The 23,038-nt window shown below is 48.1% G+C and overlaps 2 protein-coding genes across 4 annotated transcripts; one reads left to right on the top strand and one right to left on the bottom strand.

Annotated features, from left to right (window-relative positions):
- The first annotated feature begins 492 nt into the window (after positions 1-492).
- cdh17 (cadherin 17, LI cadherin (liver-intestine)) lies at positions 493-11,677 on the top strand. Of its 2 annotated transcripts, none has more exons than XM_056602894.1 (19): positions 493-615; positions 2,295-2,351; positions 2,889-2,984; positions 3,275-3,412; positions 3,610-3,745; positions 4,693-4,851; positions 5,460-5,615; positions 5,912-6,117; positions 6,380-6,514; positions 6,759-6,909; positions 7,015-7,218; positions 7,405-7,481; positions 7,766-7,951; positions 8,350-8,597; positions 9,287-9,417; positions 9,721-9,945; positions 10,094-10,204; positions 10,524-10,640; positions 11,177-11,677. In XM_056602894.1, exons 2-19 carry the CDS (start codon positions 2,304-2,306, stop codon positions 11,278-11,280), a joined length of 2,628 nt encoding a protein of 875 aa, XP_056458869.1. In that variant the 5' UTR covers positions 493-615; positions 2,295-2,303; the 3' UTR covers positions 11,281-11,677. The 2 variants fall into 2 exon arrangements, with proteins under 2 accessions (XP_056458869.1, XP_056458868.1); XM_056602893.1 differs by having other exon boundaries at positions 507-758.
- A 4,185-nt stretch (positions 11,678-15,862) lies between these two features.
- pdp1 (pyruvate dehydrogenase phosphatase catalytic subunit 1) lies at positions 15,863-23,018 on the bottom strand. Of its 2 annotated transcripts, none has more exons than XM_056602725.1 (9): positions 22,909-23,018; positions 20,958-21,263; positions 20,704-20,871; positions 20,174-20,385; positions 19,648-19,729; positions 19,457-19,551; positions 19,089-19,257; positions 18,466-18,684; positions 15,863-17,784 (listed from the first exon to the last, which is right to left on the bottom strand). In XM_056602725.1, the coding sequence occupies exons 2-9, from the start codon at positions 21,204-21,206 to the stop codon at positions 17,404-17,406; spliced, it is 1,575 nt and encodes a 524-aa protein (XP_056458700.1). In that variant the 5' UTR covers positions 21,207-21,263; positions 22,909-23,018; the 3' UTR covers positions 15,863-17,403. The 2 variants fall into 2 exon arrangements, with proteins under 2 accessions (XP_056458700.1, XP_056458701.1); XM_056602726.1 differs by having other exon boundaries at positions 22,914-23,016.
- Positions 23,019-23,038: the final 20 nt, after the last annotated feature.

Consider the following 23,038-nt stretch of genomic DNA (forward strand, 5'->3'; position numbering starts at 1 on the left):
GGCTATTCCTTACTCTATTGTCCTGCACACTGTTCTTTATCAGCAACTCCTCACAGACGGGAACCAGTTCAAAAGTTCAAAGGTTAAAGTCTTGGGGCAGGAAATACATGTCAGAAGCGATTTAAATGTTTAAATGCACCTGACTGAATCTGTCAGATAACTTACCAATATTCAACATTATGTACGCAAGGATGTGGACAACAATCTCAACCCTACACTCTATTTGTGTCATATCCTGAGATATCCGCCATCAAAGTAAGTCCGTTCTTAAGTGTCCAGGGACTCAGGGAGTACAGGAAATGAACCAATAGGTGCATCAATCATAATCCCTATTTATAACCATCAGAGATCAGACACATTGTAGTGGTCCTAATCATAATTTTCCTTAATTTCCATGAAATATTCCACTCTGTCATTGTCATACACTTCCTGTGTCCGCTGCAGTTTTTTTCTTTGTCAGAAGCCTCCCCATTGGCTGCAGGCACAGACACAATGTGATTAGACAATCATTAGGTCCAATAAACTATTGCTGGTTAACCGTTAGCCAGCCGGGGAATGGGCTGCTGAAACTCTCCCTCTGCACCACTTAGACTACCACTTGGAATCCCTGGCCAGGTAGGTCTCCTGACTCGCTCCCTCTCTCTTGTTCCTTTTCAGAGTGTGTTGGCTTCTGGACGGCGTCAGGGTTTTGTACCAAGGACTCAACAGAAGGCTGTGCGTGGGGTAACCAGGGTCTCGTCGCTGGGAGAACTGTTGAAGTGAGTGTTTTGATCTTGAATGACTTTGACAGAGCTTGCGTGTCAGGTGTTGGAACGTCTGCCATGTCGGTCCCTCAAGTCCTAAAGGCTGTAGGAAGTATACTTATAATAATGATATCATGGGATACAGTTGACAGTTAGACAAGTCTGAGCAACTTAAGTCTGGACCTCGGAAGGTCATAAAGTCATCGTGAAGGTAGGCCTTGGAGATGTCTCCTGCCTCCCTGGGTCTGGGCCTGAGGTGGTTTATTCATGGCTAAGAGACGGTGTGTTTTTTAGGTTATTTTTCATGTTTGGCCACAAGAGTTTCAAGAGTCATGAGGAGCTGAAGTGGATCATGCCAGTAGTTGAATCAATCAAAAGGTAGTTGAGTTCAAATTGTTGCAGCTCAGTGGTTTCTTATACTGGCAGTTTAAGTTTTCAAAATGTACATGTTTTAAATCAAGGTTGCATGGTTCATCAGCGGTCATTGTGACCACTTAAGATCTAATAACAACTTTTAACGTTATTGCATTGAACTCAATGTCACCTTCACTCTGCTGTGGCTCTGCCCTTCTCCCTGTCCTTCGAAGGACACAGGACTATAGATCAGACCTCTTGATTTAGGAATGCACATCAGGAATATTAGGTGAATTATAATAGCATGCATTCTACTTTTGTGAGTTTCTTGAGTCTAGCCATGGGTATCCAAAATGGAAATAAAATGTGCTGCTAATAAGAGCTACTTTGATTGAAAAGTGAAACAACCAAACAACAGAACGTAGTGCGAATGTCTTTCCTTTTAATGTTATTTACGATGCTGTGTAGGGTTGAAGGGTTTCTCTTCGTTATGATATCTATTGTTTGCATAAGGTGCACCAGGTGTCATACTCAATGCATAAAGCCAATCGAAGGGAGATGTGAAGCTATGAACGATGGCTGGCACCACATACTGTCCTCTCTCAGAACAGACCTGGCCTCGAGGTCAAGGGGGTTGCAAGCCTGAGACTGACCTTTAAACGCTGTAGTCATTGTAGTCAAACGCTTCCTCCTGTGTCACTGGTAGAAAAAATAAAAGGCCACAAGTTTCCACCAGTGAGGGGCCGGCCCATCCTCAGATACCCAAATATGGACTGTCCTTGGACCATATGCGGTGTGGGCGGGAGCTATGAGTGTGAATGCTTTAAACTCGCCTCCAGTGTAAAGTCTAGAATCAGACGTGATAGCAGCAGAACTAAAGTGCTGTCAGGGACACTTCCTGTCCATGGGAAGGTGGAGCCTCAATAGTTTGGGTGATTGTGAGTTATTGAGTGATTGTGTCAGGGGCTAGAGGTTTATTCAGATATCAAGAAAAGCTGTCCCTCAAACAGCACACTGCACACTGCCCTCCACCATAACCCATACTGTGGTCATTAACAGAACAGCAGCACGACAATAACCCCTTGATCTTTGCCTTTGGTTTGTTCTTTCTCTTTTTCCTAATCCTATCTCTCCACCCCATTCCTCCTCTCCCACTCCTCCTCCTCCTCCTCCTCTCCTGGGTTCCTGTGTTCCCAGCGCTTCGCCATGACACCCACACTGCATCTGCTGCTACTGCCGCTCTTGCTCAGTGTGGTGAGTACCCGGGCGTTAGGTAACCAGCGCATTCACAGTCAGTATTCACACAGCTCAGACCTACTGGGGGAACAAGCGCTGCCAGATATTCACTGTTGTTCCTGCTTGTTTTATTCATTTATCATCTGCTCCTGTTTTCACAAAGCCAAGTGGCCAGCAGGCCTCAGAGTGTGGGGAAAGGTTATCTGAAACATGACACACCGCGGTGACATTGGGACTCTGCGTCGCCATTGGCTGTCATGTTCCAGATAACCTTCATAGGTCCAACCTATGCGACCATGGACGGCTACTATTTGGTCATTCATTAAATTGTGAAACATGTAAGCTGCCAAGCGTGACCAAATGGTTAGTGGTTCATTATCAGACACCTCCGACGCTGGGAGTGGACGTCCTGTAGACTTTGCTCCGTCGTCCTGTAAGGGCGTGTGTGAGAATTATCTCTTAATGAATTATAAGTGTGGTTCAATCAATAACTGGCCTTTGGAAAGAGTGTGTGAGGAATAACTGACTGGACTGTTCTCCTGTCCCCACACCCAGGCCTGTGGACAGGGTTTGAAGGACAAGAAGGGGCCCCTGGAGAACAAGGCCCTGGACGTGCCCGAGCAGACAGTCGTGCCCTATCCCATCTACCAGGTAACAAACTAACGCTATAATAAAGAGAAACAGAAAAGAGTAACAACTTTGAATCCCTTCCCCCCCTTCTCTTTATATATCCTACAATTTATATGAATATATGTCTCTTTCCCTCTCTCTCTCTCTCTCTCTCTCTCTCTCTCTCTCTCTCTCTCTCTCTCTCTCTCTCTCTCTCTCTCTCTCTCTCTCTCTCTCTCTCTCTCTCTCTCTCTCTCTCTCTCTCTCTTTCTCAATCGCTGTCTGTCTCTCTTTCTCTCTCACACTATTTGCATGCCTCTCTCTCTCTGTAGTTCCAAGTATCAGACCCAGATGTGACTGGCTTCCAACTTACCGGTGAAGGTCATGAAGACATCCAGATAGCAGAGGACGGATGGCTGTACCTGGCCGAGCCCCTGGACTGGGCACGCAATTCACATTATATTATCGGGGTAAACTCACAGACTCTTGAACTACTACATGCACACACAAACAGACACACACACATACACTGCATTGATGCATGCCATGTGACCTGTGTGTGTGTGTGTGTGTGTGTGTGTGTGTGTGTGTGTGTGTGTGTGTGTGTGTGTGTGTGTGTGTGTGTGTGTGTGTGTGTGTGTGTGTGTGTGTGTGTATTTATCCCCAGGTGGAGGCTTTAGTGGGCAGTGATGTGGTGGAGGGCCCAGCCTTCGTCACCATTAGCGTGTTGGACATCAACAACCATGCGCCAACCTTCGAACAGTCTGCATACGCCGCTATGGTCCGGGAGCGGACCCGCCATGGTGAGTGTTTGCCCTTCATTATGAGACTGCGCGACCACCTACGAACTACTTACTACGCTACACCGTGGGACAGAGCCAGGAAACCAACACTGTGAGGGGCAGAATTACGCCTCACTTCCTGTTTAGTTATGGAGACTTTTTCCCGAAGAGAAACTCACTCATTGATGCAAGTGGATGAAGCTTTCAGAAGTGTTGTTTGAAACCTTTCCAGACACTTTTGTTACTGTTAAATACTTCTGGTCGCGGTTGTGTTTGCCAATTTAGCACCCTACAGATCCCATCTCCAGCAACAAGATGGCTGAAAGAAAGAGAATTTAACACCCTATCCACCCAGTTTTGAGTCTACCATTAGACTTCAATCCAAATCCACTAGATATCAATCCAAAGTTTGGTTTGTGAGACAATTTATCAATTTACACTGAGCACTTTTCACGTGCTAACCACTATTTAGCAGTTTCACAATTACCAGATTTTCCGTTGTGGTAGAATTTAACAATGTTTTACTAAATCTTTTACTGGCTAACCTTGAACTTGCTCCCTGTCTCCTCCCTTGTTCTCCTTTTCTGTATATATGAGACGCAATGTCTATTCATGTCCTCCAAATCCCCCACCAGTTAGTAGTGCCTGGTATGGTTTTTAATAGATCACTCATTATCCAGTTAACATGCCTCTTTGATTTGTTTAGACATGCATTTGTTCAATCTCATACAATACCATCGTATCATATCATATGGTCTTATCATTGGCTCATTTCATCCTTCTTGTATTGACCTAAATAAAGTTCCATTGTAACAAGAAGCTCTTTCCCAGCCCTCTGTGAGCCTCTTCCAGCAAGCAGCTCACTGATTGTCGGACATCAGCTCACTGATTGGCTGACATCAGCTCACTGATTGGCTGACAGCAGCTTACTGATTGGCTGACATCTAACGGCCGCTGTCTTGTCTCAGGCGTGCCGTTTGTGCGTGTGTCGGCCAGCGACCTGGACGACCCTGAGTCCCCCAACGCCCGGTTGCACTTCAGCCTGGTCAGCCAGATCCCCAACAGGGACAAGACGCCCTTCTTCCAGATCGACCCCGTCACCGGAGACATCTCCATCACCGAAGACGGTGAGACTAGTCGCATGCACTTGGGCCCACAAGCGCACACACACACACACACACACACACACACACACACACACACACACACACACACACACACACACACACACACACACACACACACACACACACACTCAAACTCACAGTCAGCTCACGCACACACGTGTGCATACATAGTTTATTGAAAAAACGGATGTGATATTGGCCCCAGGTCGTGGGAGAGGGAAGAGAAACACAACATATGAGACAACCCATCTCATAGGGGTGGTCTCCTACCTGTTCATGATGATGGTGTAAACTCACAGCACTCATCTCAGCCGCTCACATTATAAAGGATTTGTTGTAGATTGACAAAAAAGTTCTGTGACGATGATCACTGATCACTGTGCATGTGTGTGCGTGTGTGTGTGTGTGTGTGTGTGTGTGTGTGTGTGTGTGTGTGTGTGTGTGTGTGTGTGTGTGTGTGTGTGTGTGTGTGTGTGTGTGTGTGTGTTTGTGTGTGTGTATGCTGGGGCACGTTTGTCTGTGTGTGTGTGTGTGTGTGTGTGTGTGTGTGTGTGTGTGTGTGTGTGTGTGTGTGTGTGTGTGTGTGTGTGTGTGTGTGTGTTTTGCAGGAGAGCGCATGCTGAAGGCCAGGGAGAGCCTGCAGTATGGCATGGGGGAGAGCTTCAGCAGTGCTAACCTGAAGAAGAAGTTTGATGACTACTGCACACCCACACAGGACATCCCTCACGAGCTCAACCCCTTCTACACCTGTCTGGAGAGAGCAGGTGTGTTTGTGTGTGTTTGTGTGTGTGTGTGTGTGTGTGTGTGTGTGTGTGTGTAGGTTAGAACTTCTAATATCTCAAGACATTTGCCTTCTGTCATGTTCTTCCAATCAAGCCTTCTTTAATTATTATAAATATTTATTGATATTCATGAATTGCTAAATGGAGGATAGTATAAAATCAATACACATGGCGAATAAGTACAATATAAAGTCTAATAACAATACAAATCCATTTGCTTGTTCTGCGAGCTTTGCCGTGCCTGCAGACTGAGCTTGAGTCTTCTTCTGTGGTTTCAGAGAGCCGGACCCGGGGCGGGGACCGCCAGGAGGACCCCGACTACACCCTGATCGTGCGTGTGGAGGACCTGGCGGGTGCCTCGGAGAACGCACTGAGCGGTATCACCAGCGTGAAGGTGGTGGTGGAGCAGAACCTGTGGGTGAACCCTGGACCCCTCACTGTGAGGGAGCACCTCAAGGCGCAGTACCCCATGGTCATCGCTAAGGTGGGTGCTGGTGGGAGGTGACTGGGTGGGTGCTGGCTGGGTGGGCGGGGGGGGGGCTGGGTGGGCAGTTGGTTAGTGGGTGGGTGGGCTGGTGTTGAAATCCTTTTTGGTCTATTTCCCATTTGTTTCTTGTTCAGTGCTCTAGTGCGGTGACACCCCAATGAATAGAGCGCATCTCATCAAATCCCTCTCTTACAGACAGTTCTCTGTCACACCCCTCACACCCTGTAACCCCAAACATCTCCCCCCTTCTCCCCGCCAGGTGGGCGCCAACCAGCCCAACGCCAGCTACCGGCTGCAGCAGAAGGAGCGCGTGGCGCTGAGGTTCCCCTTCAGCATCACGGACGAGGGAGAGGTCCTGCTGAACGAGGAGCTGGACCGCGAGGAGAAGGACATGGTCAGCGGGGGTCACCATGCACTCACACCGCCGGAAACGCAACCTGCACTTTAAGGGCGCATCGTGTTTTAACAGTTATACGTTGACTGTCGAAATGATCTAACAAAGGAAAAAAAGCCAAATTTCATGGTGACATAAACACCCACAAGCACACACAAACACACACTTTATGCCCACACGTACACACATTCCCACACGTTTGTAAACGCTCCACGGCACTGAGCCCTGCTCCTCTGCGCTGCAGTACATCCTGGTGGTGATGGCGGAGGATCACCATGGCAACGAGGTGGAGTCGCCCATGGAGATCCAGGTGGTGGTGGAGGACATCAACGACAACAGCCCCGAGTGTGGGAGCGAGGAGATCGTGTTCGAGATCCAGGAGAACGAGCCCGTGGGTAAGATGTCCTCAAAATCTTCTCGCCATGGAACATATTCAATGTTTATATTGAAGAAAACATATCTGATATTCTGCTCTGTGATTGGCTGCGGTTGTGGTGCAGGCAGTGAGGTGGGACAGCTGTTGGCCTCCGACCGCGACGAGGCAGGGACGAGCAACGCTATGCTCATGTACACCATCGAGACCGTGCTGCCTGTCAACGGAGCCTTCTCCCTGGACGCCGTGTCGGGGCGCATCCTCACCCGAGACATGCTGCGGAGGAGGGAATCCACACAGTACACACTTATGATCAACGTCAGCGACCAGGGTAACCGTCACACACACACACGCACACACTGACACATGATGCATATGCACACACTCAAGCAGGCGCATGCACGCACACAAACGCACAAAACACTCAAACACACATGAACACACACACACACACACACACCTCAACGCAGACGCTTTAGCTGTGTGTGTTGAAATGTGTGTGCCTTCTCCCCCCCAGTGTTCAGCACCATGTGTAAGGTCCTCATAAAGGTGATTGACGTCAACAACGAGCTGCCCCTGTTTGAGAAGAACAACGTGAGTTCCTCTGTTATCACGGCCATCTCTGCTGTGTGGCAATCCTCTCACTATCTCAGAGAGCCACGTGCTGACCTACTCACATTGGACTGTTTGCTTGTGTTAAACTGTGCGCTGTGCACCTGTGTGTGTGTGTGTGTGTGTGTGTGTACACATCTGTATGTGTGTGTGTGTGTGTGTGTGTGTGTGTGTGTGTGTGTGTGTGTGTGTGTGTGTGTGTGTGTGTGTGTGTGTGTGTGTGTGTGTGTGTGTGTGTGTGTGTGTGTGTGTGTGTGTGTGTGCAGTATGGCAGCCTGTCCCTTGCGGAGGACTCCTCTGTGGGCCAGACCGTGCTGACAGTGAAAGCGTCTGACGCAGACGAACCCGGCAGCGGGAGCTCCGAGATCCTGTTTGAAATCACCGGAAACCATGGCGACACGTTCGCCGTGGAGACAGACGGAAACGGAGAGGGCAGACTGGTTATTGTCAAGGTATAGATGGACGCACATGCATATACATACATTCCCACCCACACAAACGTACCAACACGTACAAGCACACAAACACACACATTCCCACCAAAACACACATACCAACACGCATACAAGTGCACACACACACACACAAATACACACACATGCGCACACACAAACACGCACACACACACACACACACACAGACACACAGACACACACACACACACACAGACACACACACACACACACACACACACACACACACACACACACACACACACACACACACACACACACACACACACACACACACACACACACACACATCAATACCCATAGGTTCATACATACAAAATGCTAAAGAACCCAGAGAGATGCTCCGAGGGGTCTCTAACCCGCCGGTCCCCTCTAAGCCCCTGGACTTCGAGGCCTTCCCCACCTACACGCTGAGGATCAACGCCCGCAACCCCGAGCCCCTGATGGCCGGCCTGGACTACGACAGCAAGTCCTCCGCCTCCGTCTTCATCTCCGTCATGGATGTGGATGAGGACCCCGAGTTCCAGAGCTCCACCCCACCGTCGGTGAGCGTCCCTGAGGACCTCCCAGTGGGAGAGCTGCTGTTCACCGCCGACGCCAAGGACCCCGAGGGGAAGGACATCAGGTACATGATCAGCTCTGTATGCTAATGGTGAACGGACGGCTCAGTACTCGTCACGAGGGAGAACGTCCTACTGTAGAGGGGAGGGGGAGAAGGCCAGGTCAGGGGTGGAACGGACCCAAAAAATGGATACAAATAAAAAGTATGGGATTTGGTAACAACATTTTTACTTGCACCAGCTTTTGCATGTATCTGAAGATGGTGCATGCTGGGAACCGGAGTTAAGCAATTGTGTATGTCCGTGCCCCTCCCTCCCTCCCTATCTCTGTCTGTCTGTCCCCCCTCCCTCTGTCAATCCCTACCTCCCTCCTTCTCTCCCTATCTCTGTCTGTCTGTCCCCCCTCCCTCTGTCAATCCCTACCTACCTCCTTCTCTCCCTTTGTCTGTCTGTCTGTCCCTCCCTCCCTCTGTCTGTTTGTCCCTCTCTACCTCCTTCTGTCCCCATGTCTGTCTGTCAATCCCTCCCTCCCTCTGTCTGTTTGTCCCTCCCTCCCTCCTTCTCTCCCTCCCTCTGTCTGTCTGTCTGTCCCTCCCTCCTTCTGTCTGTCCGTCCATCCCTATTTCCCTCTCTCTGTCTGTCCATCCCTCCTTCCTTCCGTCTTTCCCTCCTCTCTCCCTCCCTCCCTCCTCTCTCCCTCCCGCCCTCCTCTCTCCCTCCCTCCCTCCCTCCCTCCTCTCTCCATCCCTCCCAGTTTTAAGATGGAGGGGGATGTGAATGGCTGGCTGGTCCTCGATGCTGCCACAGGAGCGGTTAAGACCAAGGCCAAGCTGGACAGAGAGACCCTGGAGGTCCTGGAACTCACCATCACTGCCTTTGAGCAGGGTGAGACTGCTGTTTAAAACACTGATGTAACCCTGTAACCCTGGTCTGTAACTGTTACTTATTCTGAGGATCAGGTCTTATATTTATTTGAACATGATTTCAGCGCAGACTTTTCTTGTTTATAAACGTGAAAAAGAAAAAGTCAACTGATAAGAATGAGCACGTTCATTCATGTGCTCACTATGCTAACATCTAGCCACGACCACAGTCTCACAGGTATTCACCACTTCATCACTGTCATGCAGATCTATTCTAGTGAGCCAAAGCGTCCTATTTCACAACCCCCCATGCTCCTTCCACCAGGAAACCCCAAGAAGGCAACGGAGCGTGTGTACACCGTGCGCCTGCTGGACGTCAACGACAACCACCCCAAGCTGAAGGAGAGCCAGGCCTTCATTTGCACCAAGGGCCCCCAGCCCGTGGTCCTGAGGGCCGTGGACCCAGACAGCTTCCCCTTCTCTGAGCCCTTCACCTTCTCCTTCCCCAAGGGGAAGAAGTCCCCCAACTGGGAGATCACCACTGTCGACGGTACGGTACATGAAACCCCCTGATCGTTAAGGTTACGGTCATGTGGAGGAGGACAATAAGATGATGCATTGTTGTATTAGAAAAACATTTTAGAAAAGGATAACCCATGTCTGACCCGCGTCTCCCGTCATGGCTGCTGACCCCACAGGATCGTCTGCTCTCCTGAAGATGAAGAAGGCCCCAGCCGAGGACAAGACCTTCTCCATCCCCATCAGCATCATTGACAACCAAGGCGTAGGAGTCACACAGAAGTTTGAGGGTGAGTGGTTTGGGAAAAAAAAAACGGAGAAAAAGGTGCATTGTCTCCCAACCACCTCACAACCTACCCAGATTTGCCAAATTGTGTGTGTGTGTCACCATCTGCCTATATATGTGTGTGTGTGGGTGTGACTGTGTGTGTCACTATTTGCCTATATGTGTGTGTGTGTGGGTGTGAGTGTGTGTGTCACTATGCGCCTATATTTGTGTTTGTGGGTGTGAGTGTGTGTGTCACTATGTGCCTATGTGTGCGGGTGTGCGGGTGTTTGTGGACGGCATTACCGTGTGTGAATGTTTCTCTGTGCTTCTCCACGCCACAGTGACGGTGTGTAACTGTACGGCGCTGGGGTACTGCTACGTCGCACCAGGCGCCCACTCCTTCAAGTACGGCATGGGGACCACCGTCGGGATCCTGGCAGGAACCATGGCCTTCATCTGTGAGTAGGACCACCTCCACGCACGCACACGCGCACACATCACCTTCGAATAAAAATACTGACCGGTAGAGGAAGGAGACTGGGAAACAAGCCTCGTTGTTGGCTCTCATGAGATTGTGGTTAGGATCTCAGCCCAGAGTTGTGGGTTTGAAACCCATCGTCTGCCATGAATCGGGGGCCTACCCCTTACTGCTTCCCCCCTACCTGCTCCTTAATGAGATTGATCTCAATTATCATGGAAGCAACTTTGGGTAAATGCACCTACTTCATGATACAATACACATAAAGATATTACAGGTCTCGTTGGGGAGAAAGAAAATATGGCAGTTTATCTTAAAAAATTATGATATTCTACGTTCTACGCCCACTTTCAATGACTGATGTTCATCTGATGTTCATACTTCATTCTCTGTTGGTTTGGTACTCCTCTGATTGTGTGTGTGTGTGTGTGTATGTGTGTGTGTGTTTGAAATGTGTGTTTTTTGTGCTTTTATTGAGTGTTGTCATGAGCTGGCGGTTGTGTTTCCCGGTCCCAGGCATTGCGTTCGCCATCGTGGTCCACCGCATCAACAAGAGCAACGAGGAGAAGAAGAAGAAGGCGGCGGCAGCGGGCAACGGCGACTCCGAGCAAATGCTGTAACCGCCAGACACGACATGGTGTTCACACTCACAGCCAGGCAACTCTTTTTGTAACACACCTTTATTTGCATTATCCTGTGTACTCATCCTAATCATTCAGATTCAGCTAAAAGTGGTCATTTTAAACATCACAGCCATTGTCTAATAATCCAATACACACGGTCAGGCATTTTTACACTGTTTTTTTTGTTGTTGTTATGATGTCAGCAATGTTGTTGGATGACATTAGCCATGTTATTTAAATGTTGGTTGTGAGAATCTGTTAAACCGGCTATCTAAAAGAAAACCCCATATGTGTACTTACACAGCTGCCTGTGGATAAAGCAAATAATTTGTTCCGTTGGTTTTATGTTTTCCAATAAAACTACAACTTTAGTTTTCATATGGTCCTTTTATATTGGTGTGTGTGTTTGTGTGCATATTCATGTGTGAAATTTTCCTTTTTGGCGAGTGTGTTAGAGTAAGCAAGTGCTTGTGAGTGGTGCGTGAGAAAGCTTGTGCGTGTGTGTGTGTGTGTGCGGTGCTTGAGAGAGCTTGTGCGTGTGTGTGTGTGGTAGTGCGTGAGAGAGAGCATGTGCGTTTGTGTGTTTGCGTGGTGTGTGAGAGAGCGTGTGCGTGGGGTCCGCTAAGCGCCCCTACCAGGGTCGGACTGGGAACGATTTTCGGCCCTGGCATTTTTCCATCTACACCGGCCCCTTATGGACCGACCGACCGACCCCCCCCCAGCGAACCTACTTAAGAAAGACCTGTGAGCCGAAGTCAACATGTCGCGGTGGGCACAATTAAAAACCAAACGGCCTACCTTGACGCTGTCTTGATCGCGGGGCTTCTTGCAAGTTGCAATTATTCCACATTAATCCACACGGTTTAACATACCCGGACAGTCCTGCTAGCAAGCAATGGATTATGTTTGCGTTAAGGAAGTAAAGCGGAAACGGGTCAAAAACTTGTCTATAGGAAGTTGAGACCATTCACGCACTTCATTACCACTAGTGGTCAGTCGATGGCGACTGTGCACCGCAAATAACAGCGTTAGCCACTTACTTATGAATAGACTTGGAGGGGCGAGCCCTCCCGGAAGCCATAGAGAATGCATTGAGAGCTCTGTTTTGTGAAGTAAACGCATTTAACATGGGAGTCAACGGGAGAGGTCTGGGGCGATTTTCATTTCGCCCCTGGAGCCCAATGACCAAAATACTATGACTAGGCTATACATGTTTTCGCCGGTTGTAGCAGCAGGGACGTCGGGGGCACTAGCAGCAACGGTTGAAGCACTGGCCACAGCAAACAAGCGATCTATTTTAAAACATCCAGACGCCTCAGCTTGTAGAGATTTCTGCCTTTTGTCCCGAATCTTCTCCGCTCCCCCTTTCTTCTTTTTGCCAACTCTTTCCATGATTTTTAGCCCATCCACTGAAATAAAAATATAAGCGAAGCAACATCCGCAGCATCCATGGACCGTTAACGTTCGCTGTTAGATGTATAATCCCATCGTGCACCGCAACATATTTTTGCAAAATATTCGAACATAAATTCGCCAAATATAAGAAGAAAATCGTAGTTTAGTTTAAAGAAAGCATTTTAGTTTTATTTTAATTTAGTTTGTTGCAATGATTGTACAGTTTGAAGAAACAGGATTTTACAGTTTGAAGAAATAGAAAATTATACCATATACCAACCGTCACATAGATGTGCATGACAAGGAAGCGCTATATATACTGGATGCACCACTGCAACAATTTGACGTTAGGTTCTTTCTTGGGCTCTTTGAGTTATCCATATTGTCAGGTAAGTAAGGCGGTCGTATAATCAGTATTGGGGCCGGTATGATTGAAGGAGGGCCGGCCCTCGCACGCCGAAATGTGGACCGGCCCTTCTGGCAAATGCCCGGTATCACAGATTACCAGTCCGAGCCTGGCCCCTACGACCTCTCCACTCACAGAAACATACACGTGACGCTATAGAGTCTCTGCGTCATCAAACCCTTCAGAAACCCACCACCATCATTATCAACCCCATGGAGGTCCCTCCTCCACCTCCTCCTCCATCCCTCTGTATGAATCGATCGCTGTTCTTCAGATTTCTGCCTGAAGTCTAATAGGCGGTCCAGCTGTGCCTCCCTCCCTGCAGGGCTGTGAGTCACCGCCCGGCAGCGGGGACACGTGCACTGAAAGGGGGAGTCCAAGTTGAGAAAGTGGTTGGTGGTGGAGGTGGTGGCCATGGTGAGGGCAAGATTGTTGGCTTTTATTGAGCACAAAGGAACTGGCACAAACACATACATACACATACAGATGCGTCACCCACACACATGCGCGTCACACAAGCCTCACACAAAGAAAGAAAGAGAAAGAAAGAAAGAAAAGCGTGTTGAGCGAGAAACGCAGCGGGCCATGTGAGCTGGGGAGAAGGAGAAGGTCTCAGTCCTCACAGACCACGGCTCCTCTCCCCACACACATCTGTCAGGGCTGTGGGCTCCTCATGCTGGGCGGACGGCATGGGGGTGTTTGTGTGAACGTGTGTTTGATGAGTCATTCAATTTCCCGCTAGAATCAGAGGGAGAGGGAGAGAGAGAGAGAGAGAGAGAGAGAGAGAGAGAGAGAGAGAGAGAGAGAGAGAGAGAGGGACGAGGGAGACAGGGAGGGACAGAACAAGAGAGGTGTAAAAGAGTTAGAATTATGGCCTCATAAAGTCAAGACAACATGGAACATCGCAAATGTTTACATCTGCACTCTTTCCTCTCTTGTATCCAGGCGACACCACACACACATACGCACGCGCACACACACACACACACACACACACACACACACACACACACACACACACACACACACACACACACACACACACACACACACACACACACACACACACACACACACATGCAGAGTCCCGAAAGCTGGTGGGAGAGGTCCTATTTTTGAGAGATTATAAGAGCAGAAGAAGGATAGGAACAGAGGCAGATTAAATAATTGTACGGAGGCTGTCCATGTTTGGCTGTTCAACAAAACAAACCATCTCAAGAGAGACACGTTTTTCTCTCTTCCACTTGTTCCCAGTGAGTTCGGTCGGCCGTTACATTGGCTCCTATGGAAGGCCTCCACCTATGGAAGTCTACACACACACACACACACACGTTCACGCACACACGCACTCACACACACACACACACACACACACACACACACACACACACACACACACACACACACACACACACACACACACACACACACACACACACACACACACACACACACACACACACACACACACACAGTTATATAACCTAAATTATGTTATACATACACATATAACCTGAATCACTGCATTACGGTGATAATCCACGATAATGCAGACGGCTTGTTTGCTGGTTCTAATAGCTCATGATGTCAGAGCTCTGAGTCACCTACCTCAACAATCACTATTCACAAGAAGAGAATGAGACAGGGCGAGCATGTGTGAGGGTGAGAGAGAGAGATAGAGAGTGAGAGAAAGAGAAAGGGAGAGGAGGGAGAGAGAGGGAGGGAGAGAGACAGAGAGATAGAAAGACAGTGATGATGAATTAGAGAGTGAGAGTATATGTGAGAGAGTGATAGAGAGATAGAGCATGTTTGTATGAGAGCGATGGAGAGCAATGATTTATGGTGAAGGTAGGGCAAGGGTTAAGAGGGCTATATAAAGACTGGATACAGGCAAAGACATGTTTAAGACCTTGGAACACTAAAGTGGTTGTAAGTACAAACCTGAGCACTTACAACATAACTACAAGGCGCTGCAGATATTTGTATATTTTGAACACCGTATTATTAGGTTTTTGATCGAATACATGACAAAAAAATGAAAGTATACTGAATTTATGAATCATACTTTTTTTTTTCGATGTCAACTTACAATTGCAAAACAAGGGTAAGGTCTAAGAGGTTTATAACTACTAGTATTAGGAAAGGTTTTTCCCAATTATTTATTGGTATTTATTTGTCATTCTCTGACCTTTGCCACTAGATCAGCAGTTTACCTTTGAAACACTTAATATTGTTAAACTAAAGCTGTATTGTTAAATTCGTATTCATAGTATCGACCAAAACATGTCCGATTTGATGCTTCACTGTGAAACTATTCAATGGAGTGTTGCTTTGATTTGCGCTATAGCAGCCTCTAGTGGTAACCTTACGTCCTTACATTCCTTAACTCAAGAAAATCTAAATCGAAAATCTATAAATTCAAATCACTGCCTCCAGTGGCTTATGGCTACTGTATTAAAACTGTTACTTTAGACAACCTTAGATTAAGATTTCACAAAATAAACACATTCAAATTTAGAATTGATTGTAACTAAATCCTCTTCCATCAAGCAAAGTAGTTCAAGAGAGAATTTTTTTTTTGCAAAACACAGTTTAGCATGCTTTGAAAATGTATGGTTATGTGGTCACATATTTGTGTTTATAGAGTACTATACAAGGGCTTCATTCACAATCAATGGCTGCAACTATCTGTTCTATAAATTAGTTACAACTACTGGTAGAGAATACAGACCACCTTTCTGTTAATATTTAATGTTTCGTATGGGGAAACTATGCATAGTGAGATGACTACCGTTATAGTGTATAGTCTCTACAGCCACAGTTGACACAGAATGTATTGCGGTCAGTCACCTTTGAAACTAAAACGGGGTTTGACTGACCTTCAGCTGCCTGCTGGTCGGACTCACACAGACACACGTTGAGTATTTAGTGTTTTATTACAACAATCCAAATACAAATGGCATTACACATAAGTTACAGATCAATACATACATACATACAATCCTTGATAAAGTGTAACATATTGCTTAAGCTTAATAAAAAGCTTTCCCTTGCTCTGTTCAGGTATTTTTTCCCAGAATGCAGCAGACAGGCAGCCAGAGTCCGGCCAGTAGAGAGCGCTAGTGTGGTCAGGGACTTAACCGACCTCCACTCTCAAGGCCCTGGAAGACTTCAAGATGACCCCCAACCTTGTGGTTGGTTACCTCATAATTATTAAAATCATGGCAGAGCCTTTAGCGACCTTCCAGCAAACAAGCCTTCAACGAACAAGCCAGTGTAAGAGAACAAGGCTCTCTCGCTCTATACAAATACAAATGATATATATGCAAAAAGTACACACCCTATGTGCTCTGCTAAAAATAGCCTTTACAGAAGGCAAGCTTAAGTATGGGCAGGTATCAGAGAGAATAAGATATAAAGGAAGTGCTCATTAGAGAGGAAAACATAAGAAACACTGGTTTAGGTGCAATAGGTTTAAACACATGTACCCTTCACTGACATGCCCTGAAGCATCAAGCACGCTGTACAGAAACACAATGCTGACAAGCTTCATACTGTACTCCATATTTCTTATCAGAAATTAGCAAATAGATTGCAAGAAGGAAAAGATTGTATTTGATACCGGCGAATGCACAAAAGAACCGGACATTGGTTAGCCATCTTGCCCTGCTCGACCAACCTGTTCTACCCAAACGCACCATCCATGATGGCCAGTGACTGTGCTGCACTATGCAGGAACCAGGTCAGTGCACATGAAAACAAGTCCTATATAACCCAGCTGTATACATGTCCTTCTGTACCAAGTGGCATACAGCAGCCTGGGGATTCCCAGCTGCTGTCCCATTTCAAACACAAAACTAAATATATGGGGGGGGGGGGGAGACCGTGTTCTCAAAGCCTCACCCCAGGCAGTGGGGAAAGATGTTGGATTATAGACGGCTAAATCTTTGGCATAAGATTTTGTAACATTTTTATATCAGACAACTCTTTGATATTTATTTTGGCGGGGATGGATATTCTTCATAACCAGTCCAAGAATTAAAGAAACCAAATTTTTGGTTTGCAGAAAAAAAAAAAAACACACACTGAACTACTGTGTGTATATTTTGTGTGGAAGAGCACCTCGTTAAGACTCTAAACTGCACTGGTGCCCGTAGTTCGAGTTAAACAGTTAAAAAGTTATTCCGGACTGCATATCAACTCCTTTAACCAATCGACAAATTCCTAAAGCTCTTAAAACCAGAAGGAGAGTCCGTCCGTGTGCGTTCTTGCAGACACATACTGTACAGTTCATCGTGTGTGAGGTCCTTCTTCCTGCCTCAGGACTGGTTCTCCCGCCTCTGACTTCCCATCACGTGCGGGTTGAACTGGGACACGATGATGGTGATGTCGTCGCGGTACATACGCGCCAGCTCCTCGGGCAGCGACAGCATCTTGGACAGCCGCTCGTGGTCCACCGTGCCGAACTCGTTGTTGCCCACCGCGTGGCGCATCAGGTGGGTGGCCGCGTTCTGGTCCTCGAAGGCCGAGGAGGTGCGGGCCTTCCGCTCCTCAAGCAGCCCTTGCATCTGGCCCAGCGTCACCTTGTAGCCGCCCACCGTCAGCGGCTGCTGCCGCTGCGACCCGGTCAGGTACTCCCCCACCACGCGCACCACCTCCTGCCGGTGCAGCGTCTCCCACAGGCCGTCCGAGCCGATCACCTGAGGGAGGGTGGACGGGGTCAAAGACATAGAGACGATAGACATGATAGACATGTATAGGGGGGGGGGGGCGACAGTAGCTGAGGAGGCAGAGCGGATTGACTGGTAACCGGAAGGTTGCTAGTTAGAGTGTCGGGGTGTCCCTGAGCAAAGACACCTAACCCTGACTGCTCCTAACGAGCTGGCAGCTGCCCTGCATGATCGACTCTGCTATCGGTGTGTGGATGTGTGGATGAATGGTTGGAAGCCGCTTTGGATAGAAGCGTCAGCAAAATCCCCTAAATGTAAATGTAACATACCAACCAAGAAGAGGCTCCACTCCTCCCCATCGCTCTACCTCAGACATATCCATACTTTCCCCAGCCAGTACTTACTCACATCAACCAATCCAAGACCTAACCAATTGCATTTTAGACATTTGAATAACAAACCAAGGATTTGACCGATGTTTATTGATGCAATTAGACGTATTTATTTGTAATAATCCATTGTTAAAGTAATGTAGCTGAGGTTCTGATCATATATCAGAGTGGGATTCTTTGATGTGATAGAAACCCTGTAGATGAGGTCATTCTGTTTGTGTTGAACATCAATATTATTCTTGGGGCCCATCAGTAAAGAAACACACTAGTTGAGGTGGTCGAGGGCCACCTGCATGCCAGCACGTTAGTTAGTACTCACCAGGAAGCGGTCCTGCGGCCGCAGCCTGTGGTGCGTGATCTCGGGCTCGGCGGTCAGGTATGGGGGCGTGTGGTAGTTGGGAGGGATGAACTTGGTGTGCTCGTTCTCGTGGAGCTGGTCGGGGCCCGACTCCAGCACCCTCTTCTGCAGCTCGATGCTCCACTTGAACTTCACGTCCCCGAACGCACGGAACGGCATCAGCAGCCCGAGCAGGCGGTCCTGGGGGGGGGAACAACCGCTGATGAGCGACCCCGGGTACCCCCCGCCCGCATGGAGGTACCCAGCATGCAGAGCGATGCAGCCAGCGCTCAACCTCAACATTTGTCCCAATTTCTTTCAACAGGGAATTTCCTTTAGGATGTTTTGGTTTACCTTGTGGCGCCATAACACCAACAATATGATTGGCTTATGCCTTGTGCTTGAATTAATTTCATTTCATGGCGCTTTGTTTGTTTTTATAAAATAATATTGACTGTCCCGACATGTCTGTGACTGCCCCGGGCATCGGGCCCTTAGTGTGGCCCCTGAGCACCTGTCTGTGACCACATCAGGCCCTTAGTGTGGCCCCTGAGGCCCAGTCTGTGACCGCCCCGGGAATCGGGGCGGTCTTAGTGTGGACCCACCTGTCGTACGACGGTCTTCTTCTCTGACGGAGGGTGCTCCCCTCGTATCCGGGCCAGCTCGTCCTCATTCTGGGCATTGTGGTCGTTGGACAGCGTGTGAGCCGTGAAGGAGCCGTCCTCCTCCTGCACCCCCAGCACCGCTCGCCCGTCGCCCGAGTTGGCTATGAACCTGACACACAGAAACACATTCTGTTTACCAAGGAAGCTCTTTACTCTTAATATGTTTACCAAAGACAAAGATACAAATACACGTTTCCTCATTCTGCTTGTCGCATCATCTACTATTATTAGCTTTGTTGTCAGAGTTGTCATAACATTTAAACCATGTTCCCATGAAGTAGGACTGAACCGATGAAGAGGAGACGTACAGGTCTGATCCATCGATGTGCGCCACACAGGCCGTGGCTCCGGAAAAGGCAACCCTCAACACCCAGTAGTGCAAGTATGCATTGGGGTCTCCCACCTGCAAGGAAGCACATCGGTGAGCCACTAAACCTGGACCCCAGAGGAAGAAACCAGTTGCGAGGGTGGCCACTAGCAGCCGAGCCAGCACACCCACCTGGGCCTCCAGAGAGAGGTCGTTGTCCAGCCTCTTGAAGGCGTTCAGCAGCGCCTCCCCCGTCTCTGGAACCTCCCCGGGGCTGGGCACAGAGACACCGTTGGATGAGCATTCTTTCATTCGGAAAAGTTACAGCATGGAGATACATACTGTATGGATGTAAACATGTATGTTATTGTGCATTTATTACTCTCTTTATATGCACAATAACATACATGTTTACGTATCTCCATGCTGCTATTCTGCACTTTACACTACTATATTGTTCCTCAATAACATGCCTCAAAATGAACAACACTCTGGCACACTGTGAATATTCTGCATGTATGCCCACTTTCTGTCTGTATATGCTGTGTTTGTTTGTGCACCATTATGTTATGTGTGTGGTAAAAATATTACTTGCACATTTGGAGTATGGGGAAACGCGATTTCGACCCTCTGTGTAATTACTTGTTGCATGCTCTGATTGACAATCAAGTTAACTTGGCACCTTACCGAAATGCTGTGAGTGACGGGGCCTCCTCACCTGCTCAGGTCTATGAGCTCCTGCCAGTAGGTCCGGAGGCTGTTGAAGTAGAGGCTCTGGGCCTCCCGGCTGAAGTAGTCGTTGGGGTGCTTGTGCCACTGCAGGATGGGGCTGAGGGCCCGGCCCGCCTCCACCGCCTCTTCCAGCTCACACAGGGTCTCGTGGGGCAGCAGGGACACGGCGATGTAGTAGAACAAGCGCTCGCTCAATGCCTGACCGGGGCGAGAGGAGAACGGGGGGAAAGATAGGTATTCATCTCTTTACATCAAAATAAACAGAACATACAGCACATTGATGGTCATTTTTTGTATTATGCCTCATGCACCATGAAGGGGAGGCATTTGGGTGATTATGCAAAAAGAAAATGCAAAATACATTTTTATGAGGAGGGTCCAAGTTTGGATCTATGGACCAAACATTTGAATCGAGTGCATCTTCAGGCCATCTTTGAGCCAGGCGCCTTACGTCTCATTCATGCCATGCATTCATTTGGAATGAAAGCTAAATGAAAAAACAGTCCATAGCTCCACCTGGGCGCAGGCACAGCCGGCGTGGCCGTCGAAGACCGCCATGAGCATGCCCCGTGTCTGCAGGCAGGTGGCCACGCTGCGGCGGTCCTCTATGGGAGCGTTGGCCGGGAGCTGGTTGCTGTCAAAGCCCATCACCGACGACACGTTCTTCCCATCAAACTCCGGCACCTGAAAACCAAATCCCCTTTGGGTTTGAATCGAAACACGGAGGGCTTTTGATTCTGTGGGTTAAAGATCAGCATCAGCTCACAAACCTTAAAGCTGTACTCATTGGCTTTCAGGATGGAGTTGACCTGTGGCGGGGTGAGGGTGTAGCTGTGGAGGTTGGGGGTGGCTCGGTAGCTCCGAGACACAGGGCGGAGCCTCCAGCTGAGGGAAGGGTGTCTGGGAGGAGCTTGGTGTGGAACGGGTCCCGAGTGGGACTGGTGTTGGCATGGCAACAGGCTTGAGGCCAAGATCTTGGTGCGGGGCAATCCTCGGAAGAGCTGCCAGGCCCCCGGCATGACTCGCTCTACACCTCAGGTGATCACACACACAGAACCCCACCGATGGTTGGGCACCTATGAGAGGACATCCGTCATCACACACAGACACAACGCTCTGAGCTGGGAGTCCATGAGGCAATCCATGCATTCTCAATACATTCAGTCACTACAAGCTCTTTTTAAAATCGATACTGAATATTGTTTGTGTACATAAGGTAAGACAGAACAGGTGTGCAATAGAGCCATGAGAGATATGCAGTTATAGCATTCATCATGCATGTTGGGGAAGCAAGTATGAGGAATAGCAATTAAAGCAAACTAACTTTTTTGGTTGATAAAAAGGAGGTTCACATAATGGAAGTTATGCTGTAGTCCAGTCTAGCTATGCGCTATATGGTTAGATCAATACCAGATAACACTAGATAACCCCTTGACACTAAAGACAAACACAACATTGGGTTCAAAGTTTACTCCAGCTCCAATTAATCCATTTCATTACAAGAACAGTTAGATATACATCTCTAAAAAGAAAGTGCTGCACATGTTTAAAATAATGTTATGTTACTCAATGAAATGTTTGAATATCTCACGTTAACGTTAAACCAGAGAAGGTAGAACACTGTTACCTCTGTGTGTACGGCTAGAGGTCAGTCTTAGACTAGAGACCAGTAACAGACTAGACCCTGATGTGTAAACTCAGACTACAATCCTGTCCCAAGCAGAGGTCAGCGTAAAACACTGCTAATAATAGCTGGGGTGTGGATTCTAGCCCTGACATTTGGAGCTTGTGAAATGTTCTGACTAAAGACCATGTCCACTGAACTAGATTCTGACTGGTTGCCTCGATCCCTCCCTTTTACATAATTAATCTCTCGGTTTGCACTTGTATAGGGTGTGATGATATGGGTTAGACTTGGAGCAGGAGTGTGTGTGCGCCGTGGCGTGCACACACCTGCTCATCAGTCTCTACAATGGTTCTCCACTGTTCTGGGCTTGGGACACACAATTTACCATGTTCATTAAGTCACGACCCACTTTTCTACAATTCAAACCAAGTACATGTATTTCTCAGATAACGGGCTATTAAACGTGTGTCATTATTTACACATTAACAAACAATTACTTTCATCCCTGCATTCAAAGCACATTAATCTAATTTACACTCCGTGACCCTTTCAAACAAGTCCGTGACCCACATTTGGGGCGTGACCCAACTGTTGAGACACTGGTCACACACACACACACACACACACACACACACACACACACACACACACACACACACACACACACACACACACACAATGTATAGGCAGTAACTTCAGCCTACTAGAGCTTTAACTTCAGTGTTAAAGGTTATGTCGCAGGGAAATCTGCAGGGCCGGCCCAGACCTGAAGTGAACAGGTTTGTTGATCAACCTAACGACCGAGGTAGCTAACCGACATAGAGATAAACCAGAGGACAGTACCACGGGGAACTAAGACAGGCGGGCTACGAGGTTCTATGTATATTGCATCGGTCCAGGACATGCAGACAACCCTGACTTTGGCTGTGCAGCTCAGACAGACACACAGATACGCGCCATAGAAATGCTAGCTAGCTATAACAAAGTCATAGCATAAGCTCAAGTAATGACCTCGCAATGCTCCATGAGAAGTACACGAATCCTTATATGTGCCCATTAAGGGACGTCAATGAGAAAGTGAAACGGACACTTACCTTACCACAGTGATTCAAAGTCAATGTTGAAGTACATAGCTGGATAACTATCAACACCTTAAACGCCGCACATCATTCACAACCAGAGCGTCGCCCAGTGAGCAGTGAGCACTGATTGGCTGAGGGTTGA

This window comes from Gadus chalcogrammus, chromosome 11 (genome assembly GCF_026213295.1).
Source record: "Gadus chalcogrammus isolate NIFS_2021 chromosome 11, NIFS_Gcha_1.0, whole genome shotgun sequence".
Lineage (NCBI taxonomy): Eukaryota > Metazoa > Chordata > Actinopteri > Gadiformes > Gadidae > Gadus > Gadus chalcogrammus.